The sequence below is a fragment of the Pholcus phalangioides genome, unplaced genomic scaffold (assembly GCF_987345545.1).
Source record: "Pholcus phalangioides strain wild (caught in Gottingen) unplaced genomic scaffold, Ppha-v1.0 ptg000011l_1, whole genome shotgun sequence".
Lineage (NCBI taxonomy): Eukaryota > Metazoa > Arthropoda > Arachnida > Araneae > Pholcidae > Pholcus > Pholcus phalangioides.
In genome coordinates, this window is record NW_028301604.1 from 2,836,359 (window position 1) to 2,858,780 (window position 22,422).

Consider the following 22,422-nt stretch of genomic DNA (forward strand, 5'->3'; position numbering starts at 1 on the left):
TATAACGTGAAATAAAAAAGCACCCCCCCAGATATCAAGAAAACAACCCACTATCATTTTTTTCTACGCTTTGAAATAACTCGACTTTCAACAATATGTCCAGCATATAAAAATTGTAACTGCTTAAAATGATGCGAATTCCCGAAAGATTCAACGTTTCCATGCACGACGTACACGTCAAAACGAAATACAGAAAAAATATATATATATATAAATAGACGTTGTTTGCATAGAACTTGATGCCACAACGTGAGCCTAAAACTTTTTTTCTTGTGAATATTTTGAATGAATATTTGTTGATATTCTGTATATATTTGCATTGCTTCGCATATTTTAAAGAAATGCTTAAATCCAGTGAATATATATATATTTTTTATAAATTGTATGCATTTATAGTATATGCATTGTCCAAATGTCACAAGTCGCAAGCATTTCTTATGTATAGGAAAAATGAAAGATTTTAAAAATATGTGTTTCAGTTTCATCGCGAAAATTTCAACACCTTATTAAAAAAATAAATAAATTTCTCGGGAGTTTTTTATAAATTTTAACAATGATATACTGGAAACTTGTTTATTTCCACATATTATTTTAAGAGCTAGAGCTGATGATAAAGCTCTGAGAAGGGAATTCACGGGAAAAAAATTCAGCATTTTATTCTTGTAAATCAAAAAGGTACACATTGACTGAAATAATGACTGCAGAAAAAGAATATCTGGAGATATTTTCTGTCAATATTGTCTCTAAAATCAAAGAACGAGATAAAAACGAGGATAGATAGCTTTTAAATATAGCATTTCCGGAATGTGTAAGTCAACACAGAGGAATCAATTAGTGTGATGTTCTTCAAAAATTAAATAATCTGGACAATGTTATTTTTCCTGCTTTTTCATTCACCGAGCACAGCAAATAAAGATGAATGGCTTCTTAAGTAGAGAGAGAGAGAGAAAAAAAAATAATAACAATGTTTATAATATCCAGATATAGAACTGAAAATAAAGAAATGGAACTCACAGTTTCCTAAACAGGGGAAAATAAATGTTTTATTAATTTTTCTATATGTTATGGTGAATGTGGTAAACCCGATTATTATGCATAATGACCGGTTAAAATGCATAATAGCCGAGCATTTTGGTAAGTTTGATAAATTTCCTTAAATGTATCACTTTTACCGGCGATTACGCATAATTCCCAAGCGTCGCGACATTGGTAAATATGATAAATCGTAGTATATGGCATACAATACGTGATAATTCATACCTTTTTGCGCTGAAATTTCGCGCAGATTATAATCAGAGTTACTACTACACTGCACACCAACTCCGGTCACATATCGCCATACGGCAATTTCCAACCAGTGGAGTTGGGTGGGAAATGAAGGCTCCATCCATCGGTGGTCACCCTAGGCTCGGTAGGTAAAGAACTTGCTTCTAATGTCCTAGAAGCCCGGATTCGAACCCATGGACCTTGATGGTAATCTTCATAGTGGAAGACGAGCATCTTTGCCACTCGGGCACAATCAGAGTTACTGTCACTCGAGCCCGATTAACTTATATCTCTACCTCATAATCACTTTCTATACCTGTAAGAGAGAGAATATACCTTCACTTCTCTTTTATAACGTTTTTAAATCATTTCATATAAAATAAAAGATTAAGCTAAGAGAAAATGCATGAATATAGAGGGATGTCCAGGCTTGAATTTTTTCCGTGCACACACGATAAAATTTGTTACTTGAAACTGAACAAGCTGGATACATGCAGTTTCAGTGCAAGACTCTTAGTATCAAACTGAAAGGCGTGGACATTCTAGCATGTTATCTTTCCCATATGCATGTATGAGACACAAAAATTTGAATCAAATTGCATATGGATGGGACCACCTATGAGCCCGACTGGGTTGTGTATATAGTATAATATGAAAAGATCTTTTTCTCATCCTTTTGGAAATTCTTATCGATCAGATTTCAGGTAATGTCTCGTAATCCTGACTTTAGTCAGTTTCAGTCATAGGTCAGTTTTCGTTTTTTTTATAGTTCTTCTTCAGTGTTTTATAAAACTCATTTTTAAATTTTGGAAAGTGCCCAAGAGCGAATTAAACGGTTTTCTATAGAAACCTATATATATATATAAACCTATATATATATATATAACAAATCGCGTTTCGGCTAATTTCGAAACTAATTATCTTCGTTAGCCGAGGAATCACTGTATTTTGTTCCTTCCGTATTTTTCCGCTAAAAACCTGAAAATGAAATTTTGTAATTTGGAAAAACATCTGTTCACAAAAGTCTGATTACACCTTTCTTTAGCGTGAAATACTATTTGTATGTGCTCAATGCTTTATGACATTGATAAACCACATAAAATCATACATATTATTGTAATATAAAATAGTCGAGAAAAAAAATTCAAAAATTGAAGTTTTGGTCGTTTGTTCGTAGAAAATGCCAATAAATTTCATACGCGATATCCATGAAAGTCAAAAGCCATACAAACGCTCATTGAAACTGTACAAACAAAAAAAGTTTCAAAAATCTTTATTAACTCTGTTGGAAATCATTTAAGAAAATGTATGCCTTCTCTCTCCAGGAATCCAAATATACTTAAGTTTCTCTAATATTTTCTCAACCTAAGAAAACGCATACGAGTTATTTTTTTTTTTCAATATTATCGATTCACATCACCGAAGAACATCCATTATTTTTGCATTCCTCCCTCCTCTTTCGAATTTCTCTTTCCGATGCGTTATCTCTGCTATGAGACGTTTAAGAAAAATGAATAATCTATTATAATCTCACTGTCTTTTTTTTTTTTTTGCCCGGATCAGGTACTTTCATAGATTTCCACTTTTGTTTCTTTTTTCACGTTCCGTTCATCGCTTACCATAACTCACTATGCGATGAAAACGATTTAACGTGGTTGCTAGAGCTTTATGAAATGACGCATCTCATTCCTTTTTAAATTCAATCAGAAAACTTCACGGATTATGTGATTTGTATGCACTATTTCAGGAACTCGCTATTTTTAGAGCGTTCCACCATCACCTCCATAGCTTTTAAAGTCTTTTGCTCGCATTTCGTGATCGCTAAACTTTTCACGCAAACTGAAATAAGAATGGCGGTCACGTTAGTTCGGTTTTATTATTTCTATCCCATTCGATTTTCTCTCTCTACATACATATATATACTTTCTCGTACACACACACACACACTCTCACTTTTTCCATCTCGATAGTGTTATCTGCCCAAACGAAATATAAAAAAAAAATGTAGCACCACAGGCACATTAACGGAAGTTTTCGATAGGAGAGAAGTAATTTTCATGATGATAGCTTTGGAGACTGGACTTGCCGATGGGTGTTTGGTAACCTAGAAAAATTCTTGTTTTTTTACTCAACTTTTTTTACCACGAGCATTTTCATTACGGAGACTAGATCCGTATCATTTCTGGAAGCGACATAGCTGTCAACGATAAGGTAACTTTTCTACACAGACCTACCAAAAGTTACATACCTTACATATAACTGTAGATATTTATTTATTTATTTTTGTTATCACTTACGCATGTAATGCTGAAGAATTTGAAATTTCCGGAATATGGTTTACTCTGATGAATAACTTTTTTTGTGCGTAACAAAATAATCAATTATTAATGTGTGGTGTGTTAATTAACAATTATTTGTCTATAATTGTTAATTAACGCACCACAGAAATTGCACTTTTATATCGGCGAGATGAAACTACAGTAGCGCTCAAAAGGCTGTCGAAAAACAAATGAGTCGTCCAGTTGCAAAACTCCGTAAGTGCCAACCAGGTTTTTTTACAGAAAGTGAAAAAGAAACTTTTGTAGAGTGTATTTTTCGAGCTGACTGCTTGAAATTAAAAAATTTAATGGCATCAAATTAACATTTCAACAAGCGTCAGCTTGAAAAATGCACTCTACAAGTTTTTTTTTTTACTTTCTGAAAAAAAAAAATCTGAATGGCACTGGACGATTCAAATGCAATAATGTTTGTAGTAACAACTCATTTGCATGCACTGATCTGACCTTTACATATGTAAAAAAAAAGGAAGATATTTAACAACATCTGTAACTGAAATTTGTTCGTTTGGGGTTAGTGAACTTTCATTGTCCAATTTTTTGTTTTTGGACACGTCAAAAGTGTTTTGACAAATATAGTTTAATCAAATATGGAAGTAATTGTGATACTTATTTAATATGAATTTATAGTAGGATTATGAAGAACACGTAATGAAAACTGTAAAACACGCATTAAAAATATTCTGTGGATTTTTTTTTCGTGAAAGCGTAATTAAGGCTAGGGGGTGAAGCCAAGCTCGAGTGGCAAGTAATTTTGATATTTCAAGACAGTTCATAATTTTTAGAACCATGTTTAATAACCTCGGTAACTTGAAAAAGTAATTTTCTTTCAATACGACCAAAGAAAACAACAGATACGATAGATAGCATAATCAAGATGCAAGCAAAGAGATCCTCGAACTGCCTACTAGTCAAAAAACCTGATGAATTTAATTCAAAACATGGATCAAATGTTTGTCACTTGTAAAACATCGGTTGAACATTATGGGGTTGTTTGGTTGTCTTCCAAGTGAGAAAAAAATCGTTATTACTTAATTACAGAAAAGCAAAGAAGAGGGAGAATTATTCCAATCTTTCAAAACTGCATGTCGTTCTTTACGACAAGACACACGCTGCTCTTACCGAAATTCCAGCTTCAGAATGACCGTAAATATAGCTCAAATGTTTCTAGACATTACGTGAAAGGCAACAAACTGAGAGTTTTATGCGTGGTGAAGTCAGAGCCATAACTTGAATACCATCAAACATTCATGAATCGAGTTCGATAGACAAAAGTCGGAGCCAGAAATTACTATATTTAAATTCGATGGAAAAATATCCACTGATCATGAGGGAAACTTATTGAGTCCATACCAAAACATGGTAAGTAGTTTTACAATCTAAATTGCTTCCAAACAATGTGTTGACTTATTCTACTTCGTTATAGTGTGACTGATACATGACTGATACATGACTGATACATGACTGTGATACATGACTGATTTTAATACTTTAGAGACAAAATAAAAATTAATTAATTTTTTTTTCTGAATTTAAAATGTTTAGATATGCAAAATTTTGTTCATAATAGTTTGTAATGAAACTCCGCGTTTATGTCTCGTAGGATAGATTTCATTAGAAAAATTCAAAAACAAATTTTGCAGGCACAATTTATGGTTATCAAAAGACTTTTGAGCACTACTATATATTAAAGTGATAATACTCGAATAGTTGAGCTTGTCAAATGTTCAAATAGAAAATAACTAAATAATAATATTATAATTTCAATTAGAAGTGTTAATTTTTATTATTATATTTACAATTGTTTATTTACTCTGGTAATTTTGAGTAATTCATTTTTACTCATAACGTCAAATTATTTTCTTCAATTTAGAATTGTTATATGGAATATTTATCTTCATAAAATTGAAACATTTTCATTAAAGTAAATCACAAAAATTTTAGAATATAATTTTTAATTATTATCATCTGGAGTATAATTTAATTTAGTAAATTATCCACCATATTATTCCCACCTGAATTTCGTCGTTTCTAACTCTTTGATGGTTTTCTAAGTGAAATCATCGAAAGTATTCCGTTTTTTTTTATTCTTTTACGAGAAAAATTTCTTGAAACTCAATATCGTTTACTTTCATTTTAGGAAATATCAAGCCTTCGAAGGGAGAAAAAAGGTTTTTCTAACCTCAAAATAGTATTTAACCTTTTATATACGACATTTTGAAAAGTAGAATAAGAAGAAAATTTTTGATTAATTAAAATAAAACTGTAAATGCAATGATAATAATAAATAGTTATCATGTAAATTATTTGGTAGGTCATTTTAGCTCTGATTAAAGACAAAAAAAAATATTTTTGAAACAATTAGTTCAAAACAAATTGTTTAACCCGGTACTTTAATGTACTGTCAGGATATAATGGGTTAAACATATTGGATGGTCTTCCTTTTTTTTTTTAGGAAAACTGTGGACGGCTCCCGAATTGCTGCGTAACACTAATGCTCCTCCTGAAGGTACGCCGAAGGGCGACGTTTACTCATTCGCGATAATCGCTCATGAGATAGTAGTACGTCAAGGTTGTTTCTATCTTGGACCGTTTGAAATGTCTCCGAAAGGTTAGTAAACTTTATGTTTCGGAGTTTATTATTTTGCGAAACATAATCGTAAAACGTGGAAATAACGTCCATTCGAATCTTCACTTTGAACGAATTGGTTTTATGAAATTACATGATATACCACATTTTTATTGATATACAGAGTGATTCAAAAGTCACGCTACCCGCTATGAAATATATAATTTTTTAAAAATTCTACTGATTTTAATTCAATTTTTTTAGATAAATGGCGGCAATATAATTTTTTTTTAATGAAAAGCTATTTTTTTCCCTTCAATTTCCATGCATGCTGATTGGGTGCACCAAAAATTCTGGTGTTTAAATTCAAAAAGAACATTCAATCAGATATTGAAAAGCCTAACCCTGAGGAAAGTGACCACAAACCTGGTAAAAAGAATTGGCGATTCTATTCACGATCGTCACATTTTGACCATATATTGTGATATACAACTACATTCCTCTGTAGCATTTCAAAAGTTAAATATTTTATAACGAGTTGCGTGACTTTTGGATCACCCTGTTCTTCGTAAAACTGTATTCAGTGTATTTTTTTTATACAAGTCGACACCAATTTGAGATGCTACAACATTCGAACAAAAAAATATTTCATTAAGTAATATTCATTGTACTTCATTCATTAAGTAATATTCATTGTACTTCATTCATTAAGTAATATTCATTGTACTTCATTCATTAAGTAATATTCATTGTACTTCATTCATTAAGTAATATTCATTGTACTTCATTCATTAAGTAATATTCATTGTACTTCATTCATTAAGTAATATTCATTGTACTTCATTCATTAAGTAATATTCATTGTACTTCATTCATTAAGTAATATTCATTGTACTTCATTCATTAAGTAATATTCATTGTACTTCATTCATTAAGTAATATTCATTGTACTTCATTCATTAATATCCATTATACTTCATTCATTAATATTCATTATACTTCATTCATTAATATTCATTATACATAATGGTAAACATTAATATTTTTGTAATTTATCATTACTTAATTCATTCTTGCATCTGACTTGGGCCAGAGAAACTGTTAGATGAAAAGTTCATGCAAATATTGCAGTTCATTTTAAATTTAAACAAAACATTTTACAGCGTTACTGAACAAAATTTATATGAGAGGATTCTATATCCGGAGAATATCCGCACAATATTGTGGGATATTCTTGGTGAGTTATACATTTCAACATTAAAGTGAATAATGAAAAAAAAATGAGTAGCTATAAAAATGCACATTTGATGAGTCTTTTCTAAGATCTTGTAAATTTTGAACAGTGAATTTTTAAGCGAATATGCATGTGGTCGCTAAAATGGTGGATACAGCGAAACTTCGCTCAAAAAATCCGTCTACAACGATACTCGATATAACAAAAAATTCTTCTGGGATGATATTTTTTAAGTCTTGTTTGGAATCAACTATAATCGAACGTTAGACTCCTCTCGATACAACAATATCCTTTACTACGATAAATCCCTCTATAACGATATTTTTGAGGTGATTTTGAAACCGCTACAACGATATTTTTTTATCTTTCGCTCGAAACATTCTCCAATATATTTTTAAACTTGCCCCATTTTTTAGTTCTTCCGAGGATCATCTAATATCGATATTTGTACTGACTGATAACCGTAAATGTAGATGAAATTTCCGGTTTTGTTACTTTTATGTGATGCTCCAAAATGTTTCGCGATAAACGTCTTTACAGAGTCATCTAAATACTGTATGTCTTACTCAATTTTGTTTATTAACTGATCAATTGAAATTTTTAAACAACAATAAGTACTCGTAAGCGCATTTTTTAGTGGTATAGTAAAAACGCTGAAGTAGAAAAGATGCCACTGCAATATAAGTTGATGGCACATGACGATAATGTTCCCTCTTAATATAACGATAATTGTTCTATGATGATATTTTGTCTTGGTCCACATATTATCGTTATATCGAGGTTTCACTGATATGCTGAAAGTATTGAAATTGGTTTTTTTTATATTACAGTGTCATCTTTGGGAAAATGCGTGAAATATACCAAATTTATAAATCAATTAGAAGCATTTCCCGTGGATTTTCAGTAAGAAATAAAAACTCTCCGTGGGTTGACTCTGAAATTGACGTAAAATATGACAAATGAAATATGAGGGAAATCCAACTGCGATAGCGACACCTCCGAGGAATGGTAAATGAATGAAATACAAAATTTGAAACTTCGTATGTCCCTAATCAAAAAAATGTCAACCAGTAAAAGTTGCTCTTCTCATAATTTTAGTGAAAAAAATATCATGACATTTCGATAAAAATTCACAGACATATTGGTGGTTGAAATTCTTGATTTTCGAAACTTTTTACGAGCTCTGAAATAACTAAAACTTCGAAAAACCGTGAAAAGTAGCAGAAAGCAAGAATATCTATCCCTGATGTTTCGTCAAATTTTCAACCACATGTTACAGTGGATAACAAATAAATAAATATCTTTCAAGCAGAATTAAGAAAGACGCAAATTTTATTAATTCAGTTTTTTTTTTACTCAGGACCGTAAAAATGTTTCTAATTTCTATTTTTTTCCAATTATCATTTCACATAAATCATCACCGCCGAATTTCAATTTCAGAATAAATCGCAGAATTTTTATTTCTTTCGAGATCTCTTCGTAAATCATCCTATACGCATGTGTCCATTCTCACCATAAATATTCAAAGCAACAACTAGCTTATAATGAGTTTTACGTTCACATATACTGTGCCATTACAGAAATCATCGAAAACATCAAAGAAGGTCGAGTGCCTACATTCCGTCCACTATTAGCTGATGGCACTTGTGAAGATGATGTCGTTCAGATGATTCGAAAGTGTTGGGCAGAGAATTCCGCTGAAAGACCAGATTTCCATTCAATAAATTCAACTATTCGCAAAATCAATGGGTGAGCACTATTCAATTTTCATAGATGATAATGTTACGGTAAATGTGATAAATACGGTTATTATGCATAATCACCGACTATTTTGGTAAGTTCGATAAATTCCCATAAATTTATCACTTTTATTGGCGATTATGCATATATTATGCATGTACCTAAGCGTCGTTGATAAATTTAATGGATACTAAAAAATTATCACTTTTGTTATCATGCTGGGGTATTATGTACCCCTTTCAGACCCCACATGAACAAATGTGGTGTGGTCGCTTTTTCTCACTGTGGAACTTATTTTTAACCTCAGGGTGTTAAGCTCTGACTTAAAGAATTGTGTGAGATTTTAGTTAGAAATATGGTAAATATGAATTTTGGGAGCTAACTTTCGGGGGTTTTTAATATGGCTTCCAGGACAAAGTGTTTCCGGGAAAAGTGTGATTCATTACATAAAATTTAATAATAAAATTCTGGAAAAATTTGTATGTAAATGTGAATATATCCTGCATCATTTTGGCTGAAAATAATTTAAACGAAGGGAATTATTTCTTCACGAAAAATTAAAAAACAATTGAAAATTTGAAAAAAAATTTGATTTTCTGACATTTATGTTTGTAATGTATTTTTTGAGTATCAAAAATTCAAAAGTATCTTTAAAAAATTCCGAAAAATTAATGCGCACGCTCGGTTTTGAAAGGGGTAAATGTGACAATTTTTTTAGTACTTATCAAACTTAACAACGACACTCGTGGATGTTGTGCATAATCACCGGTCAAAGTGATACACTTTTCAAACTTACCGAGACGATTGGCGATTATGCATAATAACCGGTTATTACGCAAAAAAAAAAAAAACCAGATTTATCGCATTACCGTGAAAATATTTCATACCTCGTTCGTGATAACGATGAAATTTCAGGCATTTTGTTTCCAGTAACACGTAAATGATGATCATATTTATATTTTTAGTAAAGTCATATTCAAGATTATGGAAGCATTTTATGTTTCACTTTAATTTCTATGGAGATAATGCCATGTTATATAAAAATGACACGCCAAAGACTTACCAAGATTAAGAAAACTTCTTAATAGAAAAGTGCTTTTTTTAGTTGGTGCGAGATGTTTACCATGTACAAAGGGCGGTTTCCTAGTATGCTTTGTTGTTGTTTCTCACTCCCTATAACCCTTGTATTTTTCTTTCCTTCTTAACATTTTTCTTCTGATATTTTTTTCTCATCTCCGTAACTTTTCATCGTCTCTCTCTTCTATTTTCTTTTCCGTCTTCCCGTCGTGAGAAATTTAGGAGAGCCTAAGTAAATATAATCATTAGCGCAACAGCCGGTTCCTTTCCTTAGGAAAAATAAAAAAGAAAGAAATACGGTCATCTAAAAGAAGACAGTCACATATATATGTATACACTAGGTAAGAACACGGATAAAATGTCAAATCTTTTCCGGTGTTATCTCCAAAGGAAACGTACATTACCAGACATTGACCATTCATTACTAAACGCAACAATAAAAAAAAAGGCTCTCTAGAAATGTGAGGTATTCTCTATTGTATTCCCTAGATATTTTGGTGAATCTGATGTATAATTGCTTTTCGGATCTTCTTCTGCTGTATTAAGGTATCCGACTACGTTCGAGAGCACTTTCTATAAAATGGTGCTTTGATAACATTTTTTTATAGAAAGTGTAAGAAAATGGTGAAAACAATGATAAACATTTTGGACTACCTCTCATTTTTATGCCAAACTACCTGTTACCCGCTGCTTTGCTCGCGTGGATTTGATGATCTCAAAATTGCTGGGTGATGATTTCCCCCATATAACATTTGAACCCCTCGTGACCCCCTTGGGGGGAGGTATTTTCAGAAATCCAATCTTAGTGGGTATCCACGTCGTACTATATAAAATTTATACTATTATAAAATATAATAATGACTTTTTAGTGATTTCGGCTCAGTGATGACTGTTCCATATAACCAGACATCTCTTCTCAGAGTGAGTCTCTACATTACAAAACCAAAATACTGACCAAATTTTAAATTTATAGCTTCAGTGGTTTCTGCTGTGGGCGGGATTTCTCCATATATGACCTTATTGAACCCCTTTAATTTTCGAATTTCGAAAAATCCCTTCTTAGTTAATCTTTACGTCATGAAATAAAACTTTTGACCATATGTCATGATGAAAGCTTCTCTATGTTACCTTTGAATCCCCTTAGGTGTCGAATTTCAAAAACGCTTTCTTAGTCTTTACGACATGATACAAAACCTTTGATGAAATTTTATGCTCATAGCTTCAGTGGTTTCGGCTCGGTGATGATGAATCAGTCAGGACATGCTATTTTATATATACAGGGTGGGCAAAAAGTCTGTAGAAACTTTAAAAATTCATACAAACCGGAAAAATAACAGAAATAAAATACGGTTTCCAGGATTAGCACCGCTAGGTCACGGGAATTTTTTTAAGACCGAAAAAAACCCCCTAAAAACAGCCGATAGGTGGCGCAGACGTACACAAGTCAAAGAAAAGATACGCAAATAACGAATAGAATACCTCCAAATCGTTTATTATAGCAGTATGTGTTCCACGTGACCACCACCATAGGGTATAACACATTCCAAGCGAGTCACAAATCCAGCAACGGTAGAATGCGGGAGGTCCACATACACTGTTTACAATGATGAACTGTTTTTTGGATTAGGAGCGCAAGTTCTTATAACCGTCTCATTTGCATATGTCCAACGAAGTCACTCGTACCAGGCTGTTTTATTGGCTGTTTTTTTAGTTATTTTTTCCTTTCTTAAAAAATTTCCGTGACCTTAGCAATGCTAACCCTGCAAACCGTTTTTTATTTCGGTTTTATTTATTTTTAAGGAATGGAATGTATTGTTATTTTCACAGTACATTCAGCTAGTGATGGTGCAGGTTATGAACCAAAATTCAAAGGATTGTGTGGTATTCTTATAAGTTACACTCAAATCTGTTAATGCAAGTGAAAATGTTTTGAAAGTTTATCCTACATATCGTATATAAAACACTGTAATTAGACGAATATACATCCTTATATATGATAGACGTTATATTTTGGTTCATAACCCAACAATATATAGCAGAATACCATAGTAAAATTTCGTAATAATGCCATAGACAGATTTTTAGAAATCATGTTTCAAACGCAAGTAAAATGTCGAAAATATCATTCTTCGTAAAACGCGTTTAAAATTCTTATTCACAGATTACTTGTATGCAAAACTGCAACAGTAAAGTGAGCGTGACTTCTATTCTAAGCGTTAAACAAACAAAACAAAACCTGTTTTGGAATCACAACAAACAGGACTTTCATAATAAATAAAAATCGGTATTGTGTTTCAAAATGACGTTTTCAACGTAGTCGGATACCTTAAACATGTTTTCTATAAATTTTGAAAATCACATACAGGAAGCCAAGTCCTTCAATCGTGAAACCCAAAGAATATTATTAATTAAATGTACGCACATCCTCTTATCTTTTTTCATTATCGAAAATCATAACTTTGCCTAATTAATTTCTACTGATTGAAATCTTCAAAACTTCGTATTAGTTCCAATTGATCTAAATTAGTAATTAGTTCAGAACTGGAGGAATTGAACTATGAATAAAACAAAAAATTAGCGTTATTTTTTACATGGAAAATTTCATGCAGTTAAAAGCTTTGTAATTAATTATTTTATTTAGCAATTAGAAAATTTGTCTTTTAACTTGAAAATTACATTGAATAATATTAGATATGAATATAACATAATTTAAAAAAATTACTTCAGTCGTGAGAAAATTCGAAGTGGTTTTTTAGCAAAAAGCGATGGTAATCGCTTATAACGCGCGCGATATTATCGCTTATAAATTGAAGTCAACAGCAAAAAAAAAAATTCTAGCCATAAAAAATTCATGTAGCTTATTTTTTTCATTACATTTAGTGACTTTTTTGAATATAAGTAGTCATAGAATATTCAGCTACAAGAAAAATTACTTTGAAAATATCTTGCATTCCTGCTGCTGACTAAAAATTTTACGGGCGTCTATTTGGTGCTAAAATAGCATTAGACAAATGAAATTGAGATCAGAGGGAGTGGTAAATTGGTTATCTAGATTCCTTTGGCAACATTTGCAGATGGTCCTAGTACCATCAACATTCAATTTACGATTGGTTCTCGACTCTTTAATGGATGCAAACGTTTCCGACAGACTATTGTTTTCCTAGCAACGTACGTGCTCTCCGCCTCATAATCGCCGTAATCAAACGCATTAGCCGCACTCCGAGATCAGCAAAAAAAGGCGCATTGCCTCGTGAAATTCCTTTCGGATTACAATTGAAAACAAACATTCGGGTGTGTGTTTCTAGATGTTGCTGTAACAACCAAATATTTTCTAAGAGCGGATATTTCTTGCTCGCTGTCAAATCGAAACGAATCTCTGGACTTTTCAGCAACCAAAAATGTTGAGATTTGTTTCATGTAAAATAAAATTCAATGCATGTTAAAATAAAATTATTTTTTTGCGAAATAGGGTAAAGTTTTGCCTTGTGTATTTAAAACTGATTGTGTTTCTAACACAATAAAAGAGGATAGCCAAATATGAATATCTTGATTGCATCAACATGCGTACAGGACCCGATGGGCCTTGTGCAAAAGAGGTATTGGGGCCCCCCTTCGTCTAAGGTCGAAGAGGTTTGGTACGTCAGCAAACATGTTGTTTGTAAACACATCAGAAAAAGAATATGCACTATTTTAAATGAGAAATTCAATATAAAATTCTCCACGAAATATCTAACAATAAATGCTTTTTCACAGTCTCATATGAGCAAAATCACATTGATAATCTTATCAAAATCTAGTTTTTGAGTTATCTCAAAATTATTATTATAAATAATAATTATAAATATATACACATTCGTAATTATATGCATTTACAAATACATTAATTATATTCAAATGCAATTTTCTCATATAATACATTCAAATAAATTTCTTATCTGATGGTGAGTTAGAATTATGGCACACGCCGGCATACGAGTAATAAGAATTTTGCTATTGGATATTAAAATATACGTCAATATCGTCTATTGATAAGATTAATTTGAAAACGGCTTTTTTAAATCACATGCATAAAGTTTTTCATTGCAAATATATATATGCAGAGTCTTCATGAAGATTTGAGGGTTTCATATTGATCAAACATGCAAACTTTCTTGTCTTATCATCGTATCATAAATCATTTTACGGTCAAAAGATGTGAAATATTGAATCAGAAGTATTTATAGTTATAAATATATATATAAATTTTGAGGAATCGAACAAAAGACTGTGTGGCACATTTAAACATATTTTTGTCGCGGAGTTAATATTTGCAATAGGTGCATTATACATGCTGTATAAAGTCCATTACTAAATGGTATACTATTAAAATTTATATTTAATAGGGTTTTCTCTTATAACGGGCACTTTGGAAATAGTATGATGTGATTTAGGGAAAATTCTTTGATTTAAAAAAACATTTATACAATGTAATTTATAAAAATTTGAGTAAAATATATACAATTATATATTTTGAGGGCCCCTAAAACATGGGGTCCCGGACAACTGCCCATGTTGCCCATGCGGAAATTGAGCCCTGCATGCGTACGTCAAAAAACTTTTTGTCCTTATTATAATTTTGTTTTGTAAGACAACGTGCTACTCAAGTTTACCATTATATCGCCCATACGATGTATAATATAAATAACAATTCAAATTCTAATAGGTTTAAATTTCTAAACGTTTTGCTTAAACTTCTGTAAAGTGCAGGAGCTTCTTTCGAAGAAGAAGCAAATAAATATTCTACTAAGGAGATAAACTACGGCCAAGGTAGAAAACCAATGATTTAAGGACGTGCCGTGACTGATCAAACATACGGTATATCTCCAGAAGGGTAAAAATAATTTAACAAAAAAATTCAGTCTTCTATTTGGGGAAATAAGTTTTCCTTTTTTATCTTTAGAAATAGCCTGTGCGGTTACTTTTTGCCAAGAAACAATCTTTCCAATCTAATAGTTGACGATAGATAGTTTCTGTATTCATCTTACGATTTTCTTTCGAAATCACACCATTTAGCGTTTTGTGTTGTATGGGAAATGGATACTTCTAATGTTGTGTGCAATTCAACTAAAGCACTTAACTCTTAAAGCATTCATTTTCAGCCAAGCGACAGTCATACTCGGTTATAACGACATCGAAGATTCCGTGAAATTTTATCCTTATAACTAAAGTGTCGTTACACCCAAGGATGATATTTTCCAGACATTTAAATTATTAAAAATATAATCAGATGCAATTGAATACTATATACATTAAGTTGAAATTTCAATACAATTTGAGTGATCGTATTTCATCCGAATAATGCATGAAATTAAGAGCAAGACAAAGCCAAGTCTCACATAAACCGTTTCCTATTGTCAGCGAAATTGCAAATTATTGCTTATAAACACTCCTGGATGCGTACAAAGTGCTACAGAAAGTCTACAGTGAATTAGAACGTGTTCACGAAAAAAAGGTGAACATGGCACAGAATGTGTAATGAATATCAATATTTATAAATAGTCACATGCATTATTAGGCTATGTAATATTTAAATTATGAAAATTATCTTTGTCTTCAATTTTAGTAAAGGTTATAAATAAAAATAAGCTTCGTTGGGGGGGGGGGGGAACCAGAGAAAACTGCGGGGGATTTTTATAGTTAAAAAAGATCAGAAAGGGCAAAATTACTAGAAAATATGGGAATTCCCTGTTTATATATATATATATATACGGGTCTTATATATTCTTATAATATTCATCGTTATGAATCGATAGTATAACAGACGAACATTCCGTGAATCAGCTCTAATTTTACGAATTTCTTAGGAAAATGCCATGAAAATAGCAAAAGCGAAAAATAATCTGTGAAAGTGTATCTTAATATCTGAGGGCGTTGCCTTTTCATTGACGTTATAAACAAGGTTCATTGACATTTTCTTGTCTACAGAAATCCACCGTAACCACCAATGATTGACGTTATAGAAAAGGTATCAGTAGAACCGAGGTTGTTATAACATAGTCTTAATGTCATTATAACAGAATCTTTATCTCAGTAATCGTATTGGAAAATATTTCTGCTATAACTATTTACTCTTTTGATTGGAGGGGCGGTTGGTAAATACACCTGTTGCATTCCTAATGAAGCACTCAAGTCCCAAAGATGATTAAAATATGCAAATAAATACGTTATTTGATGTTTTGAGTTGTTTTTGGAAAACAATATTTCTTTATTTACTTGTAGTGGAAACAGGACATGTAATATCTTGGACAATCTCTTATCGAGAATGGAACAATACGCCACCAATCTTGAGAGCTTAGTTGAAGAGAGGACAGCCGATTATCTTGAAGAGAAACGCAAAGCAGAAGATTTACTCTATCAACTTCTTCCGAAGTGAGTTATTTGAATGGCACTCTTCATTCCGTTTGATAATGCTATTTTCAAAATAACATTACATCATTATTAATTAATTAACGTTATGTATAATTGTGAATGATTTATATAGATACAATACGTCTTCGTTTTGCGAATAGAATTATATCCAATATTTAGTTATTAAATGTTAATACGGTCTAAAAAAGAGCACATCATAAAAATCCAATTTCAAAATTTTTCCGAACTCTTAGTTCGTAAAAAATACTTATTTTCCACATTTTAACATTTTTTAGCGTTGAATCGCGTTGTCTCTCGATTCAAAAAATATTTCCCTGGTGGAATCAATTATGCAAAAATCCGTTTTTCAAAATTAATTTTCTTCGTAAAAGTAAGAAACTTGCACTTTAGTTTTCTCTAAAATAAAGTAAACATATATTTTATATTACATTTCCGCGTAGTATAATGCGAATGTGACACGGAATGTGAAGGAAAACAAAAAACAAGAAACGTAGATAACGTAGGTTGAGATTAATGTTTGATACACACATAAAAAACACACGCGTGCAGAAAAACAAAGAGATGCTTTTGTCATTCGGAAATTCCAGGAACTTCTAAATGTAATACAAAAACAAGCAATCTTGAAAAAAAATACAGATCTGTTTGTAAAAAGCAAAAAAAATACTATAGATAATTGAATATAGGAATGGGATTCAATTCTTACTGTGAGAGCATATTAAATTACTAAGGTAGACTCACTCAATAACGTATTTTCAATTAATATGATAAAAGATAAAAGGATATCTGTCTTTTCATTCATATGTTGTGACGCTAATCGCAATAAAAGAAATTGCATTGATAACTTCAGACCATTTTTGTTTTAATTTTAGCAAATCATTATATTCTTAAAGATAGATAATGCTTCGAATTTTGTACTGATTCTCAGTTACCTGTCCTATATCTAAAATTCGCGAATCGGAAATATTTAGATGGATGAAAATACAGTCCTGTTGCGAACCAAAGGAGAGAAATGTGTCATTCCACAATTATCTATTATTTAAACACACAGGGTGCATAGCTAACGGATAGAACCGCGAATTGCAGGTGAACCGTTGATCCCAGAGGCATACTTCCTTATAGAAAAAGTACCCAAATAACGGGTGAACATCAGATACGTCATTCGTATTGAAGGAATTGCAATTTAAAAACAAGAAGTTTATTTCAAGTTATTAAAATAAAAAAATTAACTTTTTATACGAGCACCCTGTATTCAAAAACCAAATTAGAAAGTTGCTACCCCGTCTCTTCTAAGGCCAGAGAAAGAAATTCCATGATTGTAAATACAATGTTCATTGAGATATTTGAATTCGAAAAATTGAAAAAAATGGGGAAAAACAGCCTGCATGAGGGATTTCTCCCTCATCTCTACTCATCTCTCATACTCTCTTTCTCCCCTTCTTTACAGCCTTTCCCATTATGTCATTGATCATTTTTGTCGCACCATGATCATTTTCTGCACACGAGGGCTAATTAGACCGGGACCTACAATTTATTGCCGATTTCGAACGGCAGGCTTGTTTTTTATACTCACCGAGAGGTTGATGCGCTAAACCCTGGTGGGGCTCCCTGCGGTAGCAATCTTTTTATGGGGTCATATCACCGTTTGTGTCAGGAAAGTTTCTGACAAGGATGAACCGGGTATTGAACTGGTGACACCTCTAAACACATTAGTTTAAGCTGTTTTTTTCCTACTTTTCTCAATTTTTGGTATTCAAAAATATCTCAAAAAATATTACACTTAGAAATGTAGAATTTCTTTCGTTGGCCTCGGAAGAGACAGGGCAACAACTTTCTAATTGGGTTTTTGAGCGCAGGGTTTGTATATAAGAAGTTAATTATTTTAAATAACTATACACAAAACCCCCTTTGCAATATGAATGACGTATCTGAGTTCCATTTGGATACTTTACGTAATTGGAAGTAAGCCTATAAGATTAATGGTTCGCCAGGAATTTGCTGTTCGACGAGTTAGCTATAAATGCACCCTGTATATTATTTTAATATTGGATTATGCGTAATATTGCAAATGAAGGTTTTGCATATAGTTACATATTTTACCAACGTTGCGTGTTCCAGTAATTTTAGCGTATTTTCCCGAATCAACGCTGACATACATATACAGTATATTGAATAAGAGATGCACACACACACACACACACATTGGATGATAAATTGCGTCAACGATACTGAAATTCTTCACTGAATGATGTTCATTAATTAAATATAAATGCAAATGTCGCATGTTTCAGTTATTGTCCTTTAATAAGTATCTGTTGTATATTATATATAGAAGTTTTTCCCCCATACTTTCCCTCTCTCCAAATGTGTTTGGAAGTGATAATGTAAATATAGATCACGCGCTGTCTGACTGTGTACGTGAGAATACATGATAAAAAAACACATACAGTCCAACAGTTGAGGTTTCGCTCTGAAAACGGTGTCAGCTGCTCTGTGATATGCTGTTTACCATAACTGAAATTAACTTTCATCATGGAATAGAACCACTGCATTTATACGTGTTATTACTTAATTAAATAACCACAATAAATTCGCACCACAAATAAATGTTTGTTATATTATCAACATATAAATACAAATCCACAACAGGCAAAATAACCAATGAGATGGCTGAGAAAAAGATGCTTATAACAAATATGGATGCTATATCTTTCTAAAATACAGCAACCAAATTAAAAATGCAATTATAAAAACTATATGTACATGATAAAATACAGGGCGTTCTGTTAATGGACCGACAAACTCAGCGGGTTGTTAGTAGGCATCAAGAGGAACAAAAATTGCATTGGAACATACGTAGCGTTTTAATAATATAAATTATATTATGATTATTATAACAAAAAATTATAAATATTCCCCTCACATATTTGTCAGGTTTAACGTTTTGTCCTCAATTTTTTGATGACAATTGGTAATGTCTTGTATTTTACGGATTATTATTTCAGATCCCAGTTTAATGAATTTTATTTTTCTCAATGAAATATGGTCATCACATCATTTGGATAATTTTTTCGTGAAATACATTTTTGTTTACTGCAATTTGTAGCAGCCATTCATTTCCACACCCTTCAATAATTCTAGCAGTAATTAGCAAATTGCATTTAAAGCAATGAATTACATTTTTTAGCCAGATTTAGGGTTATCCCGGATTTAGGATCGCAATTTTCTGTATTCTCCTCGATGATGTATAGTGAAATTAAGTATGAAGGTATAGTTTTATTTGAACCCATGTAGATATCGCTGATATAAATTACAACGGGTGAATAATTTTATCGAGTCTGCCTGCTTAACGCCTATGCCATAGTCGCGGACCACCGGTGGTCCGTGGAAAATAGGTTAAGAAACATTGCCTTTGACCTATGTCGTATCAGAGAGGATGCGAATATTGCCGAAAATTCACACGTTAAAATTAAGCTCTGGTCATTCTTTATCACGTTTGTCTGAAGACATGAACTTCACGGCGTGAACTTCACTTGAAGTTTTCAACATACTTCTCTCACAAAATTGGAATTTTGACGAAATTAGATTGAATTCACAATAATCAAAAGAATTTTCAATGTATTAAGTGATTCTTTACGTTCTTTTCCAGAAAATGAGAGATGTTTCAAAAATGTCGTGGAATTATGTACGAGAGTGTCAATATAAAACGAAACAAAGGATCATTTGGTTTCAATGCCGTCCCGGGAATAAGAAATTTCTGTTAAACATGGTCGCCTTATTACTACTTTAAGTATATTCAGCAGCTGCGAATAAACTCTAGACACGAATAGAGATCATACCTTATTAAATGTGTTTTAAATTTAAGAGAAATTTAGCTTAACATATCTTATTTGTGTAAGAAGAATAATTAATGATATTCAAGACGATGTTGTAATTCGTCTCGATACTTGTAGTAGTTCTTATACCGAAAAATGAAGTATATCGAGTGCAAGTTTTTTTCAGTTGTTAGACGTGCGAAGGAAATATTTCGAAAACTGCGTCTTTAGACTTTGACGAGAAATCTAAAAATATAATAATGTTCATTCAAATACACTGTAAACATGTACAAGAATAATAATACTTTATTTGATGCAACGTTTATTTTCCAGATCAGTAGCAAGCCAATTGATTCGTGGCCAATCTGTAACAGCTGAAGCTTTCGATGGAGTTTCCATATACTTCAGCGACATTGTAGGATTCACATCCTTGTCTGCACAAAGTACTCCGATGCAAGTAAGTCTGTGTGAGATCGATTTTCTGATAAGCGTAGCGTAAGTATATACAGGATACATAAGCTAACAGCATGCATCGCATTTTACTAGCAAACAGTTGATCCTAGAGGCATACTTCCAGTAAGAAAAAGTACCCAAATAACGTGTGGACCTCAGATATGTCATTCACATTGCAAGGGGTCGTATGTTTATTAAAATAGAAAAATAAATTTTTATATGGACACCTTGTGCTCAAAAACCCAATTGAAAAGTTGTTTCCTCTGTCTCTCTTGATGCCAAGAAAAACAATTACACATTTCTTCGATATTCACTGAGATATTTGATTTAAAAAAACGGAAAAAAGTTGGGGGAAACAGCATAAATGAGGGTAAAGGCGTTTTCTGTTAGTTTCCCGCCCCCATTTTTCCAGTTTCTCCATTTTTCGAATTGAAATATCTCGGTGCATAGGGCATGGATTCTTTTTCTTTGGGATCGGGAGAGGGAGCGCAACAACTTTCTAATTGAGTTTTTAAGAACAGGGTATAGCCGTATAAAAAGTAAATTTTTTATTTTAATAACTATACAATTCCTCGCAATATAAATGACGTGTCTCGGTTCTACACGTTATTTGGATACGTTTTCTAATTGCAAGTATGCGTCTAACATCAACGGTTCGCCAGTAAAATGCTGGGCGTGCTGTTAGTTACACACCTTGTATATTCGATCGGTAAATTCAGTAAATAAAATTTAATTTTCTACGCAAGAAAAACAATTTTTTACACGTCTCCAAACAAATCTACATTAATCCCTTTTTTTTTCTTTATTGTGACGCTGCTGAATAATCAGAATTTTATTTTCAAGTCAGAATGATGACAATTTACAATTTGAGAAAACAATTTCCAGTTGATAAATTAAAATATGAAAGAAATATTAATCTTCAATATTTTAAAAGTCATTGGAAACGGTTTTTATAACGTCACCATCCAAATTACTTACTTAATATTATTCCAGAACGTAAAAGTTAATTATCATCAATTTAAAAAAAATGGACTTTTCTACTCGGTCATTAGAGCATAAATTAGAAGAAAAAATTCAATTAATGACATTTAAACTTAAAGACTAGATTAAAAACAGTAATCCTTCACGCACACAAAAAGTCTGATTGATAAATAATCGGCAGAAACAGGAAAACGTTTTTGAAGCCAACGAAAAACAATAAGTTGAGAAGAACTCAGAATATGGAATGTAGACAAGTCACGATTGTCTGTAATTAATGACGGGACAGAATACAAAAGAACCGTAGCTTTGAATAGAATAATATATTCATTGCTCAGCAGCAGAAAATGAAAACGGGAAGACTAGGAAGTTCAATGTGAAATAATAGATTAATTTACATGCTGTCGTCATTGCTTGGACGTATGTGCGGTTACTGGTGAAATTAATAACGCAAATAATATTTTCATACAAGAATCAGAAAGGCTTTGCCATGTTTTTTGATTATTTAACAGTGAAAAATATAATGCATCCATATTAGTGCTGACGGAA

General features: G+C 32.0%; 1 protein-coding gene across 2 annotated transcripts in view; it reads left to right on the plus strand.

The window, feature by feature from the left end:
• The window catches only part of LOC149079944 (atrial natriuretic peptide receptor 1-like), a 184,308-nt gene that overhangs the window by 147,582 nt on the left and 14,304 nt on the right, over nucleotides 1–22,422 (plus strand). For both annotated transcript variants that reach the window (XM_089238842.1, XM_089238841.1), the window contains exons 14-17: nucleotides 6,058–6,213; nucleotides 8,986–9,154; nucleotides 16,481–16,630; nucleotides 20,776–20,899. In XM_089238842.1, coding sequence (XP_089094968.1) covers nucleotides 6,058–6,213; nucleotides 8,986–9,154; nucleotides 16,481–16,630; nucleotides 20,776–20,899 — 599 coding nt within the window. The remainder of the gene's footprint in view (nucleotides 1–6,057; nucleotides 6,214–8,985; nucleotides 9,155–16,480; nucleotides 16,631–20,775; nucleotides 20,900–22,422) is intronic.